Below are 13,565 nucleotides of genomic sequence, written 5' to 3'. Positions count from 1 at the left end.
CTGAACATTGAGAAATTTTGGATATGAACTTCATGTCCTGGACCCATCTCTAAAAAATACCTCAGTGATAGAGAAGCAAAATTATCACACTCAAGGGTCCAAAAATCTGTCATTCAGAAGTAATTTGAAGGTCTATGTACAAAATTTTATAACACAATGTATGTAAAACTCTGTAGTCTGCAAAGCACATTAGGATCTCTCCAGTGGAAAAGTCCAATATAAATGTGAAATATGACTACACATCACAGTTCTCTGAATACAAATGTTGTTCATCTTTAACCCTTTAACGGCTGTTATGCCCTTGACTGCGTACCATGCAGTTAAGTAGGCATAGCTCTGCTCTGTGTCAAAAGCTTCCTGAGAGCACAGAACTAGCTGAACAGTTGCTTTTGTGGATCAGGGCAGTGGGAGTTAAAGGCAAGTGACTAATTAGTGATTCTACTCCCAAACCAAGTTCCAGAGCTATATGAAATCTGCTACTTTCAGTTTGCAAAGCTTTCCAAACCAAGGCCAGCTGGCTCAGTTTGCCTGAGTTCACACCCCAGGAGATTTGTGAGGCACTCTCTGGTCCAAAGAGCTCACAATCTAAGTAGGCAAGACAAGTGGCTAGGAGACGTGTCATTCCCATTTTACAGATGGGGAACAGAGGGAGAGAGATTAAATTACTTGCCCAAGGGTCACACCATGAATTCATGATAGTGCTAGGGATTGAACCCACGTCTCCCAAACTCTACTCCAGAGCCTTAATGACGCTACCATCCTTCCTTTCTAATTTCATACATTAATTTTGAGACACGCAAATTTCATCCTCGCTCTTGCTCCTCACAGGCTGTGTTTCCTACCTAAGATAGGGGTATGAGGCCTTGCTCAATGTTAAGGGTTGTGAAGTGCATGAAATTATTAGCACCAGTCATAAGAAGACCTCAATCTTCTGGCTTCCAGTTTAGTGTACCTCTACTTGGCCAAAGGGTCTTTTGTTGGCATAGCAGAAGCAGCATATCTTCTCTTATACCAAGGGGTGCCTGGGGGGATCCATGCTGCCTGCGTCCCATCCAAGTCAGTTGTGTGGCTGCTTCAAAACAGTGCAGTAGGCTCAGTGACTCGGGGAAGTATGTACAATGCAGAAAGACTGTTCAGAGGATATAGGCACAAGCCTTGAACATGTTTTTTTGCACATGTGCAAATAGAAATTTTCTGTGGTTTGTAACTCAGTCAGATCGAGACAGACTTCTATGGGGACAGCAAAACCTTTTTCTGACCACTGGATTATCCCTCTGTCAAATTTCAAGTTCTGGATCCAAACTTCTGAGGTGCTAGAGCTCTACAAAACTGGTCTGAAAATATGTAGAACAGGCAAAACCACCTTTTTTCCCCCACAAGCTTTTTCTCAAAATGGTTGCCCTGTGTTTTTGGATGGGGGGGACTCCATCTAAGGCAGACACCGAACATGGAAAATTTCAGTCCAAAAACTTTAATTTGCAAAGTTGTATTGCTTTTACAAATGGGGGTTTAAAACAAAGTTTTAGGCAACCTTTAGATAGGGTGCACTACCAGTACCTCCCCTCCTTTTTTATTCCCCCAAAGGGAATAAAAACAAAAAAACTTCCCGACAGAAGCAAATTATTTTTTAAAATGACAATATAACTCCATAAAACCATTTTCAATGTGTGTTTTCTCTGTAGTATTGGAGTACTAAATTCACAACTCCAATAGCCGTAGTAGATCAGACCACTGAGCATTTAACCCAGCGTCATGTCTCTGGCAGCAGCTGTACAGAATGCAGCAGGAGAGGGCTTAGAAATGTCAAGGAATGAATTTAAGTGGTGCAGGAGGCCTACGACAGGCTCTCCCTTTTTAGGTACATTCCAGCATCTATGATTAAATCCATCTGGAATTCCTTTCTGTTTTGAATAGATTTTACTAACACAAATGACTTTGCGTTATTGGCAAATTTCACTAATAGATGTCCACTTTCTTCTGCAAGGCCCCAAGTGTGGTTCCACCTGCAGAATTCTCAAACCAGGAACAGGTCCAAATCAAAAACACAGCACTGGGGCCAGTTCTGAACTGAAGATCCACCCTTTACTACAATTATTCTCTATTGCTTCACCCATTTTAAATTCACGCCAGGCCTTTCCCACAACAATCAGGATTGTTTGTCTTAATATTTTATGGAGGACCTTACTAAAAAGTTCTGGAAAATGTTAATGATGGTGTCCACCTGGTCACCTTCATCTAGTTATTCACTTTTTCAAAGAACTCTGGTTGTAGTAATGATGACTGATGCAAAAAAGTAGAACTAAATTATCTTCTGACATCTAAATTTCTCTCCTAATCTTAGCGGTCTCAAGGGCCTACAGTGAGACACACATGGAGACTACTTGCTTTTAATGTTTTTAGATTGTAAACCTCTTTGGGTAGCGATGTCTTTTTGTTCTGTGTTTATAAAGTGCCTAACACAATGGGATGCTTAGAATTCCTAGGTTCTACCGCAATACAATAATAATAACAACAATTAAAATGTTTTAAAATACTTTAGCTTTAGTTTTTCTTCATGTAGGACTTCATTTTTATCTTAACAAATCGTGATAATTTGCCTTTTTCATTTCCAATCTTCTCACCTGGCCTGGTTTGTGTTTTCATCTGTATTGTTTGGGCAGGATTTCTACTTTCTGAAATATGTCTTTAAGATCTAAACTCATATACTCTTCTCCTTAACTATGCAAGGTTTTGCATAGGTGTACACAAAAGTAGTACAATACACTCCCAGATCTTCAACTCCCATTAATACAGTGTTAGTGAATTACCGTATAGACTAATTCCATGCTGATCCAGTATTTTTGAATTCAAACAGCTAAACTCAGTTATCTGAATAATGTCCAGAAAGAAAACAAAGCCATTCCCACACAATTTATAGAAGCAGGAGGTTACATTTGGTTCATTTATTAGACAAGCAGCAGCAGATTATTTTCTTGAAGGCAAACTGTATTCATTCTGCATATGCAGTAGAAGATGTAGAGTGCATGAATATATACATGGGTTACAATCAACAGTAGATACATTCATCACTAACATATCTGTAAATCAGAATACAACTAAAGAAAAAGAATTCTGTAGACAAATGTAACAGAAAATGCTACCCCTGGTGTACAGAACAGACAGTGGCATCAGGCTAAAATGTTGTTCTAAATTTGTCACTTCAGTTTTAGTTAATTGGGGCCTGAGCCAACTACAATGAAGACAATGGAAGTCTTTCCAGTGACTGCAGTGGGCCCTGGATCAGATCCTTGATGGACATCATTCCTTCCGAAACTCAAGCAGCTCAAGCTAAAATTGAGAAACATAAGTTCATAAAGTTTCATGAGTCTAATTTTTTGAAGAGATTGAAATCCAGACTCCAATTTTGCAGGAATATTTATGTACCTGTAAATATATGTGCCTGCAATCAACTGCAGACACAAATCTGGATGTTTGTCTCCTGACTTGCTCATGCAATCAAGTAAACATTTAAAATGGTGACATTTGAACTCCAAATTATTGCTGCTGCAAAACAGCTGGCACAATTACTTATGGTGAAACAGTATGGCAGTAAAAGTGGACATGCTTTTAAAATTTGGGCTTAAGATGTCCAAGTCACAAATCCCACAGAAAGCAATTTTTTTCATAAGAGAACAGTGAAAATCAATACAGGTAACATATATAAAAAAAATATAAAAATACTGCAGTGTATTTTCTTAAGTAACCTATAGTCCTTCAGTTATATTTCTGTGATAAAAGATAGTTTGCTCTCAGAAAAAGGAGATAGCAAAGCAGCTAATAGCTCTGTCATTTTAACTTTCTGAAGTCTTTATTTTTTTAAACTGATCAATAAGAGTACACAATCTAACCCCTCCTCTTCTCTTGCCTTCTTCCAGGCCATGAATGAACAGCTATTATTGAGCAAAGGATGAAGGAAGCACTTTCTCATCTGAAGTTTGTAAACAAGAACAGAAGTTCTAGGATCTGAAATATGATAATTTGTTATGGAATGCTTATCCCATTGTCCTACCAATTCACACAGTCAATAAATTCCAAGGCTATTGGTAAGTTCTTCAACAGTCTTTAGCATGATACTTTACTAGCAGACAAGAAATAGACCAGTGCAACATTTACTGTATTCTTTCATGCTAAACATCAAATTCCCAAAACATTGTAACTGTTAGATGTTCAAGACTGATCCTCTCCTTTCTTCTGAGCATCCAAACTTCAGAGCCCATCCATGCTTTTAATGTTTTGGTAACATGACTGAGCACTGCACAGTACACTGAAATACAAAATCAAAACAGTTGAATATACCCTATCCCAACACACACACACGCCCCCCCTTTAAATTTTAAAGCATTCTCAACAGCAAACCATGTTGATTGCATGCAGATTAGAAACAGGTATGAATTCTTTTGATGTGTGCAGCAGCCCTGAAAAAAACCTGAAGGTGAGACAAGGAGAACAGATCCTTTAACCTCCAGCAATTGTGAACCTAGTATCCTGTAATTACAATTTTCCATACGTACTAACTGGTGATTGTTGTTACAAATCAACTCCACAAAGTTCTAGATCAAAATTAATACTTAGCTTTAAAAACTAAAGTTAAGAAAAGTCCCATATTTGGGTACTTTAACTGTTCAAAAAGTAGCATCTTGGTCACACCCTTTGGATTTATAGAAATCTAAAAGTAAACTTAATCCTAAAATTCTGAAAATAACAAAAATGCTAAAAAAGAAAATGGGTTTTGCATGTTCCTTTAACTTATGTAAAAACCCCTGAGCATCAGAAAATTGAAAGTAATGAGAAACTACTGTTTTCCTTAAGATAGTATGCAGCGAATACAATGCTCATGACACTTAAGGACTGGCCTGGGCCAAGCTGAGTGTCCGAGTCTGAGAGATGTTGAGCACTCGCAATTTCCACTGAGTTTAATGGGAGAAGCTCGGCCCTTTTGGATCCCCCTCCCTGATCCTGCAGTAAACCCTGCATGGAATCCCATTTCACACAAGTATTTTTAAGCACATAGACTTCATTGAGACTATTCCCATGAATATAGTTACTCCATGTACATACACTTTTGTTGGATCAGGGCCTCAAGAGTGTAGTGACTACACATGTCACTTAGAGTACAAGTAAACTCAGATTTAAAAAAAAAAAAAAGGTTAGCTAGGAAACACATTTTAAAGCCCTTCTGTAGACAGGGGCAAACTATATTTTAGCATGTGTTAACTGGTTAAGGAGATCTCTGAACTCTTACCTACTAACCACCTTGATCAGCCAACATGTTAAAATACAATTTGCCCTGTCTACATTCGGCCTTTGAAATGAATTATTTAAAACATCTAGGCAAATAAGTGTTGTGGGATTTTTTGTTTGTTTGTTTGTTTTTTAAATGTATCCAAAAGTCAGTGGGTCTCTGTATGGGGACTGGAGTCTGTCCATGTGGCACTCACTGCAGAATTAAGGCCTTTGTGTGAACAGACTTCCCTACGTGTGCTCTAGAAGGCAGTCTTAACATGAAATTTCCTTTCTATCCCAGTACTCAGCTACTCTCAGCCCAAGACTGCTGGTTGTGCCACACTGTGTTAAACTGTATTGTGTTTTTGTGTTGGGTCCAAACACCATCACCGATCATCACCTAGCCCATAAATTGAAACTCTGGTCAGCAAAGAGACTGAGTTTTTCTCTGTCCAACGTTTTCCCCAGTCAAATGACTAACAAAAGATAGAGGACATACTTTCAAGATAGAATAGCATAGTAACAAACTTAGACTACCTCATGGGTATGCTAAATAAAGAGCAAGTCTAAACATGTATCAGTCAAAGGGCTATTCATGAGCTTTCACTTGCTAAACAAAACTATGTAGGGCTCTACATAGTTTACTTAGCTTTGTTACTACAGTATTACAAACATAAGATCTGTTTTCAAATCAAATGAGTCTTCCATCACTTATGCAATTGATTCTGTGTTTGGGCTTACAAGTTAGTTAACATTTTTGGTATTTCCTGGTTGGTGGCACAAATGCAATGACATCAGCATGTCCTGTTCTGGAAGCCTACAGGCATTCTGTCCTATCTGTTCCTTAAAGGAGCAGCATTAGTACAACTGCTATGCCTTCAGAGAGGTAATTATTATTAATGATCATTTATGAAGGTTATGAAATACAGTGAGAGTCTGAAGCAGGGGTGACTCTTAGTTTGACTCGATACAACTTCGATAATATATAAAATTGACCTGTAGATGAGCTGTATGAAATGTTATTGTAGCCATGTTGTAACTTAAGCCATGTTGGGACTTATGTAGCCAGGATAGTAGAGAAATAAAATGGGTGAGGTATTATCTTTTATTGGACCAATTCCTGTAGGTGAGACAGACAAGCTTTCAGGCCGAAGAAGAGCTTTGTGTACGCTCAAAAGCTTCTCTCTCTCACCAACAGAAGTTGGTCCAATGTTTCCTCACCCACCTTGTGTCTCTGTCGATGAGTTGACATTTAAAAAAAACAAACAAAAAAAACCCAAAAAAACCAGACCACCCACATGAAACGGTTAAAGCTCATTTTTATATCTTTGACCTCCAAACTAAGGTTCACTTTCTTTCTCACTGAAGAGAGGACAAGGGAGGGTGATCAGAGATATATCTGAGAGCAAAAGACAGGAAAACAGGCACGAGACGACAGGCAGGGTGAAAGATGCTATGCTGAAATCTTGTCACAGGAGTAAGAACATTTCACTCAACATCTCTGTTAAACACTGCAAAAACTTCTAATAGAGGAGGTTGGCCCATGCAAACTTCACCTGCAAGGTGTGGGGGCAGGGGAAGGAGAAAGAGGCAAATGCCTCCCTGAGTAAGTTTCCCCACCCACAGTAATGAGCAGAGGGAAGGAGAGTGGGTGAGGGGAGGTGGTGTTACCAGTAGGGGTTGAGGGCAAAGGCTCTGACCCCAGTCTCATGCTTCCCAGAATTGCTGTTCATGGAAGCAAGCTTTTTACAGCAGTCCATCAGCACCCAGCTGCTGAAGCATGGAAGTGGTGATAGTTCTTTTACCTGTGTAGCAGGGCCCCAGAATACCAGCTGGGATCTGGCACGTGCTGCCACTTTGTTTTTAGTTCAAACAGGAAGAGAGGACAGGGTCAGAAAAACAAATTTAATCACAAAATAAACTGCTGACGTTTAAAGGGGGCAAACAAGAATTTACATGGAAGAAAGCTTTGCCTAGCTCCAAAGTGGGGGAGGGGATTTTTTAACTGTATGGTTCAATTATAACATACACCCAGTGTATCTCTGTCCCTACTCCATCCCATAATTGCTTCTATCCCTATCTACAAACAATAAAGCCCAATCCCAAATCTTAATTACCACCATTCAGTGCTTCAAAAATCCTAGTCCTCCTCAGCAAAACCTAACAAACTGTCTAACCCTCAGCCTTTCCTACCACTTTCCCAAAGTACCACTGGCCTGGCACAACTTCTAAACCTCCTAGCTTCCTTCCAGGATCCCATACCCAGCAATTCCTTAATTATTCATGTCAGGCAATTCCCTATTCCTGATCCCAGCCCCATTAGCAGCTTCCAAGACCCTCATCCCAAATTCCAAAAGCTACTCCCAGTATCGTTTTCTCCACTCCTGAAACACTCGGACCTGACCACAATCAACAAGGGAAGGACTGAAGCTTCATGACTCAGGGCACAGGGAACCTCAGCTCTCTCCAGCCAGCAGCACTGCCCCATCCTGATGTACGAACTGACAGGACAACCCCACAACTGACACTGAAGTACACAAAGGGTACATCTACACTGCCATTAGACACCCATGGCTGGCCCATGTCAGCTGATTCGGGCTCACAGGACTCAGGATAAGGGGGTAACCACCAAAATCAACCTTCTTCCCCCATCTCAATTCACAAAAATCATCCTTAGGGAAATAGACTCCATGGCTCTGGGACCCCAGACATCTACACCACAATTAAACAGTCCCCTAGCCTGAGCCAGCTGACATAGGCCAGCCATGGATGTTTAACTGCAATGTAGACATACCCAAGGCGGCCAAGTGACACGGCAAGACATGTAACTGTGAACTTGAAAACATCTGTGGGTCAAACAGAGGTCACTGGATCATTTTTAATTAAAACAAAACAAACCCAAAAAGCCAAAAACTTTAGAGTCCATTTCCCTGAGGATGATTTATGTGGATTGGGAAGGGGGAAGAAGGTTGACTTTGCTGACTACCCCCCTCCTCTACCTGCTTCACAACTTCCCAAAGACTGCAGGAGGGTGAAGAGAGCTAGCTGGCCTCTCACACAAGTGCTGGGAGGAGGAGACAGCATTACAGGTAACTAAACTCCCCTCCCAGAAGACAGAAAAAGACAAAGCAATATTAGGGCTTATCAAGGCTGGAGCAGGGAAGAGGTGAGCCAGGGACCCATCTTATGGTTTTGTATTGTAGCCATGTGAACCTACCCTACGGTCAATTCAAAGCTTAAACTTGTTTAAGGATTCATGCTTGAGTTTTGCCTGAGACAGCGTGGCTTTGAATACATCAAAAACATAAGACTCACATCTCCTTCACTAATTGGCAGGGTGAATAAAAATCAATGATTTTTTTGATTTAAATCAGATTTTTTTGATAAAATGCTTTTTGAGGAAAAAACCTATCTAAAGATAGTTTTAATTAAAATACATTATAGCTCAAAGATATTTCATCATGGAATAGGGATTATAAATTCTAATTCTATAGTATGAGATAATATGTTCATGTACTGTTTAAGAAAAGTGTTGTAAATGAGTTCCAATAATTCATGGATTAGGGACCCAATCTTATGGGGTTCTACAGGCTTCTCTATAGATTATTTAGGTTAATCTTTCTATCTACCCAATGGGACAGTCTAGAAGATACCATCAGAGATGCTTAGTTTTGCAGTTCTCAGACTGTGGATTCGTTTCTCCAGAGGTAACATGCTTGTTAACAGCAAAAATGTTTTTAAATAAATAAATATATAGAGGTGAGAAATAACAGACCTCAACTCTATTGTCCCTCTGCAAATTTGTGTACACAGAGTCAATCCCTTACCTCTCTCTAAAAGTGCAAAGTTTCAAAAAGTTCAATGAATAGAAGATTGTTGGGGGTGGAATAGATCTGGACAAGGAGAAGAAGTCTGGAGATAAATGTGAGAAGGGAGGGACATAACTTTTTTGTTAAAATACTATATGTTTGCTGTTGAAGAAAAAAATCCAGAGTACTTAACGTTGTTGTTTTAGTTAAATAAAACAGTTTAAATGTTTGTCTGGTGATATTTTCCTCCTAATACAGCAGGGCAAGAATATCCTCCAAATATTAGTGATTAACATGTTGAATTGGAGATAGTTCACCTCCCAGTGACTTCATAAATATCTGCTTCAATTACCTTTTGTAAATGAAATAACTAAACAATCCCTCATTTTCTGATATAGCTGTAAAACTAATCTGAAAATTTTTCAAAATAAATCACTGTTTAAAAATGTATAGTGTGTACCTTCTAAAAATGAAACCTACATCTATCTCTGAGTTGTGAAGAATATGTATTAAGGTTATAACAACCAACAAGAATGCACTTTTATGTAGAAAACCACGATTAAACAGAGTCTTCCTGACTAGTGATTTAAATCAATTTGATTTAAATCAAATCCACCCTGCTAACTGGACCATATGAAAACACAGATTTTTAAAATAATAATTTTATTGGAACTTCAAATTTCAAGTGCTAAGGGAGGAGTACAGAGGGAGACCTTAAAGTGCAGAGACATCAGCACTCAGGGACTGGTCTTGTTTACTGTCCCCAGGCCTCCCTCCCTTAAACAGCACCACTCTCCCTAACACAGCCTCCTTCCCCAATACACAGCCCTTCATTCCTTCAGACTGCCACACATACCTGGCTTGCCTCTGCTGCCTGCCCTTCACAGCCCCACTCTGCCCTCTGTCCCCCTCAGCTCCTCTGACACTAGAAAGTAAGGGAGTCAAGAGGAGTCAGGAAGTGCCTGTGCATGAGGAAGGCATGGGGAGGAGTAGGAAAGAGATCAACATTTTAACATCTGAGACAAAGATTCTCTCCCCTAGGCAAAGGTATAAAGTGACTGGATGAAGCTGAGATGCGGAATTTGCATAAGCCAACCCTGTATGTTTTAAAAGTGTTTGTCTGAAATTCTCTCTCCATAACACTTCAAAAAGGTATTTCCTTTTCAACCTAGCAATCCCCCTTTGTGCATCTACTGTCACAGCAGTGCCAGGGTGAATAGAATTCTGAACATCTACATTGTTCTCCTCGTGTTACCCAACGAACAACTTTCCTTTTGCAAACTCACAAGTGCAAATGGGTTTAATCTTCTCCATTTGGCTCACTATTATTTTGAGCTCTCCACTGAATAGAGATGTAGGTCTGTAATACGGAGACTCATGCAGATTTGTACTTTTCCTTGCGATAGGAGTACCACAGCTTTAATACATGTACTGCAGATGTCCCTCTACTTTTTGAAATACTTGTTGTAAAACTGAGGCTACCTGTTTGCAATAAAGCTTGTCAAACTCTGTAATGAACCTTTTCTCTCCTGGTGACTTCCTTGCTTATTGCGACGTTGTTGAATTACAAATTTTTTTAAATGGTGTTTTGAATGGCAGTATTGTGGGCCATACACTTACACAGCATGCACTTCTTTCCTTCCCCTCTCCCCACAGTGCCCCCCCCAAACCTGTTCAAATATTGTGCTTACTTTCATGTTATGCAGAGTTTCTGTCCAGTCCATGGAACCTATTTGAGGAATAGCAGTAAGAAGTATGCTTGTTGCCTTGTTTGCATTTTCTTTCAGAGTCTTTAAAACCTTATCCACTGAAACCTAGAAATACAATAAAAATAATGATCTTCTCAAACTTGCTTGTCAAATAGATAATGTTGCACAAAACTCAACTCCTAATTAAGCAACACCCTGCATATCATTCCCCATCCAACTGTTTTAGCTCAGAACAGAACACATGAATAAAAACAAAAAATCCTCTATGCATTTTAAATTGAGATGACAACAAGTCACAGAGGAGAGCTTTTTAAAGACGCAGTAGTTTCTTTTTTCGTTACATTGTACAAAGGGAGAGTGATTCTACAAAGTCCATACTCAAGATACCTCAATGAAACTGTTCACCAGAGTAAGGACTGAAGGACGGGGGCATTGGTGTGGAAACGGTGACTTATGTTTACTCTAGCCATCTTATGCTTCGTAACTATAATAATACTGAGCTGACACATCTGAGTAGAGTGAGACCTCTTGCCACAGAATGTTTGAAAATGTAAAAAATTACTCTTTATACAAAGACAACCTTGGACAACCTGAGAAAGTGGCTATTAAGTTTTAACTGCAGGAAAAATTTCCACTGCTATTCTCAGGATGACACTGGCAGCTTTAAATAAAATGCTGCAGTGAGGTAATTTTCACAGCATCAGTCAAAGCTTCAGTGTTCTTTGTGAAGGTATAAGTTAGATTTTAGTGGGCCATCACTGGCTGAAATCTTACTGTATAATAATGGACACTGTAGGCACATAAATATTTTCAGTCTTCAAAAATTCAACTGAAGAATCTACAATATCCTGACTGTGTCTATCCCATTACATGCATTTTATGGGACTATCAATGCAGAAAGCAAGTGAAGTTCTCAGGGATCCATATCCTCGCTGCTGTTTGCCTGCATCTTTGTGACGCATCTGTGCACAGACAGATCAATATTGCAGAAAACAGTTTCAATTTTGCAACTAACATGGTTCTTTCCAGATCAAAACTATGTTAAGATGGAGGTAGGGTTGAGAATGCATATAAGTAATGTAGGGTAAAATACACTACAGGAGTGTTGTAAATATCCCAAACACAAGCACTGCAAACCCAGAAAATTCAGAGTTAAGGTTAAACTTGAAAGAAATCCAAATATGTCAAAAGGTATGGAAATATACAGTTAAGGAACCAAAACAACCTTCTGTGTTATAATGGTATCATCCTGGAAAAAAGAACCCAAATCCATCTTTAAAAATCAGTTGCATTTAATCTGGGATCACATACACCATTTTGCATTTATCATAATTGTATCGTTATCTCAGGGCATCACTACAGGACAGCAATAAGGCTGTTTAGATACCTTACCTGTGTTGTAATTTTGTGAAGGCTACACTGTATTCTTCCTAGATAGCAAAGATATTGAATCCCAACTTAGAATCATAGAATATCAGGGTTGGAAGGGACCTCAGGAGGTCATCTAGTCCAACCCCCTGCTCAAAGCAGGACCAATCCCCAGTTTTTGCCCCAGATCCCTAAATAGCCCCCTAAAGGATTGAACTCACAAGGCTGGGTTTTGCAGGCCAATGCTCAAACCACTGAGCTATCCCTCCCCCCAGTGCTTCAAATGCAATAAAACAAACAACACTCCCCACAAACAAAAACTTAACTATTGAGCTTTGACCAGCACCTTCATAAATGGACTAAGAGTAAAATTCTGCTACTGATGCCCTCCCCATGATTTAAGTGGCAGCTGTGCACACACATCCAACAGAAGATCTGGCCCTAAATGTTGATTTTTCTTTCACAGATTTAGAATCATAGGGGTAGAAGGGACTGCAAGGGTCACCTAAATTCATAGATATTTAGGTCAGAAGGAACCATTATGATCATCTAGTCTGACCTCCTGCACAACGCAGGCCACAGAATTTCACCCACCACTCCTGCAAAAAACCTCTCACCTATGTCTGTGATACTGAAGTCCTCAAATCGTGGTTTAAAGACTTCAAGGAGCAGAGAATCCTCCAGCAAATGACCCGTGCCCCATGCTACAGAGGAAGGTGAAAAACCTCCAGGGCCTCTTCCAATCTGCCCTGGAGGAAAATTCCTTCCTGACCCCAAATATGGCGATCAGCTAAACCCTGAGCATATGGGCAAGATTCATCAGCCAGATACTACAGAAAATTCTTTCCTGGGTAACTCAGATCCCACCCCAACTAATATCCCATCACAGGCCATTGGGCCTATTTACCATGAATATTTAATTACCAAAACCATGTTATCCCATCATACCATCTCCTCCATAAACTTATCGAGTTTAATCTTAAAGCTAGACAGATCTTTTGCCCGCACTGCTTCCCTTGGAAGGCCGTTCCAAAACTTCACTCCTCTGATGGTTAGAAACCTTTGTCTAATTTCTAGTCTAAATTTCCTGGTGGCCAGTTTATAACCATTTGTTCTTGTGTCCACATTGGAACTGAGCTTAAATAATTCCTTTCCCTCTCCGGTATTTATCCCTCTGATATATTTATAGAGAGCAATCATATCTCCCCTCAACCTTCTTTTAGTTAGGCTAAACAAGCCAAGCTCCTTGAGTCTCCTTTCATAAGACAAGTTTTCCATTCCTCGGATCATCCTAGTAGCCCTTCTCTGTACCTGTTCCAGTTTGAATTCATCCTTCTTAAACATGGGAGACCAGAACTGCACACAGTATTCCAAGTGAGGTCTCACCAGTGCCTTGTATAATGGTACTAAAACCTCT

At 39.7% G+C, this 13,565-nt stretch overlaps 1 protein-coding gene across 6 annotated transcripts in view; it reads right to left on the bottom strand.

The window, feature by feature from the left end:
* Positions 1–2,914: 2,914 nt before the first annotated feature.
* Positions 2,915–13,565, bottom strand: part of LOC102937518 (methylthioadenosine phosphorylase) — a 56,827-nt gene continuing 46,176 nt past the window's right edge. For all 6 annotated transcript variants that reach the window (XM_037902053.2, XM_037902057.2, XM_037902055.2 and 3 more), the window contains 2 exons: positions 10,763–10,885; positions 2,915–4,303 (listed from right to left, as the gene is read on the bottom strand). In XM_037902053.2, coding sequence (XP_037757981.1) covers positions 4,265–4,303; positions 10,763–10,885 — 162 coding nt within the window. In that variant the 3' untranslated portion in view covers positions 2,915–4,264. The remainder of the gene's footprint in view (positions 4,304–10,762; positions 10,886–13,565) is intronic.

Source organism: Chelonia mydas, chromosome 5, assembly GCF_015237465.2.
Source record: "Chelonia mydas isolate rCheMyd1 chromosome 5, rCheMyd1.pri.v2, whole genome shotgun sequence".
Classification (NCBI taxonomy): Eukaryota; Metazoa; Chordata; order Testudines; family Cheloniidae; genus Chelonia; species Chelonia mydas.
This window is presented reverse-complemented; position numbering and strand designations above follow the sequence as displayed.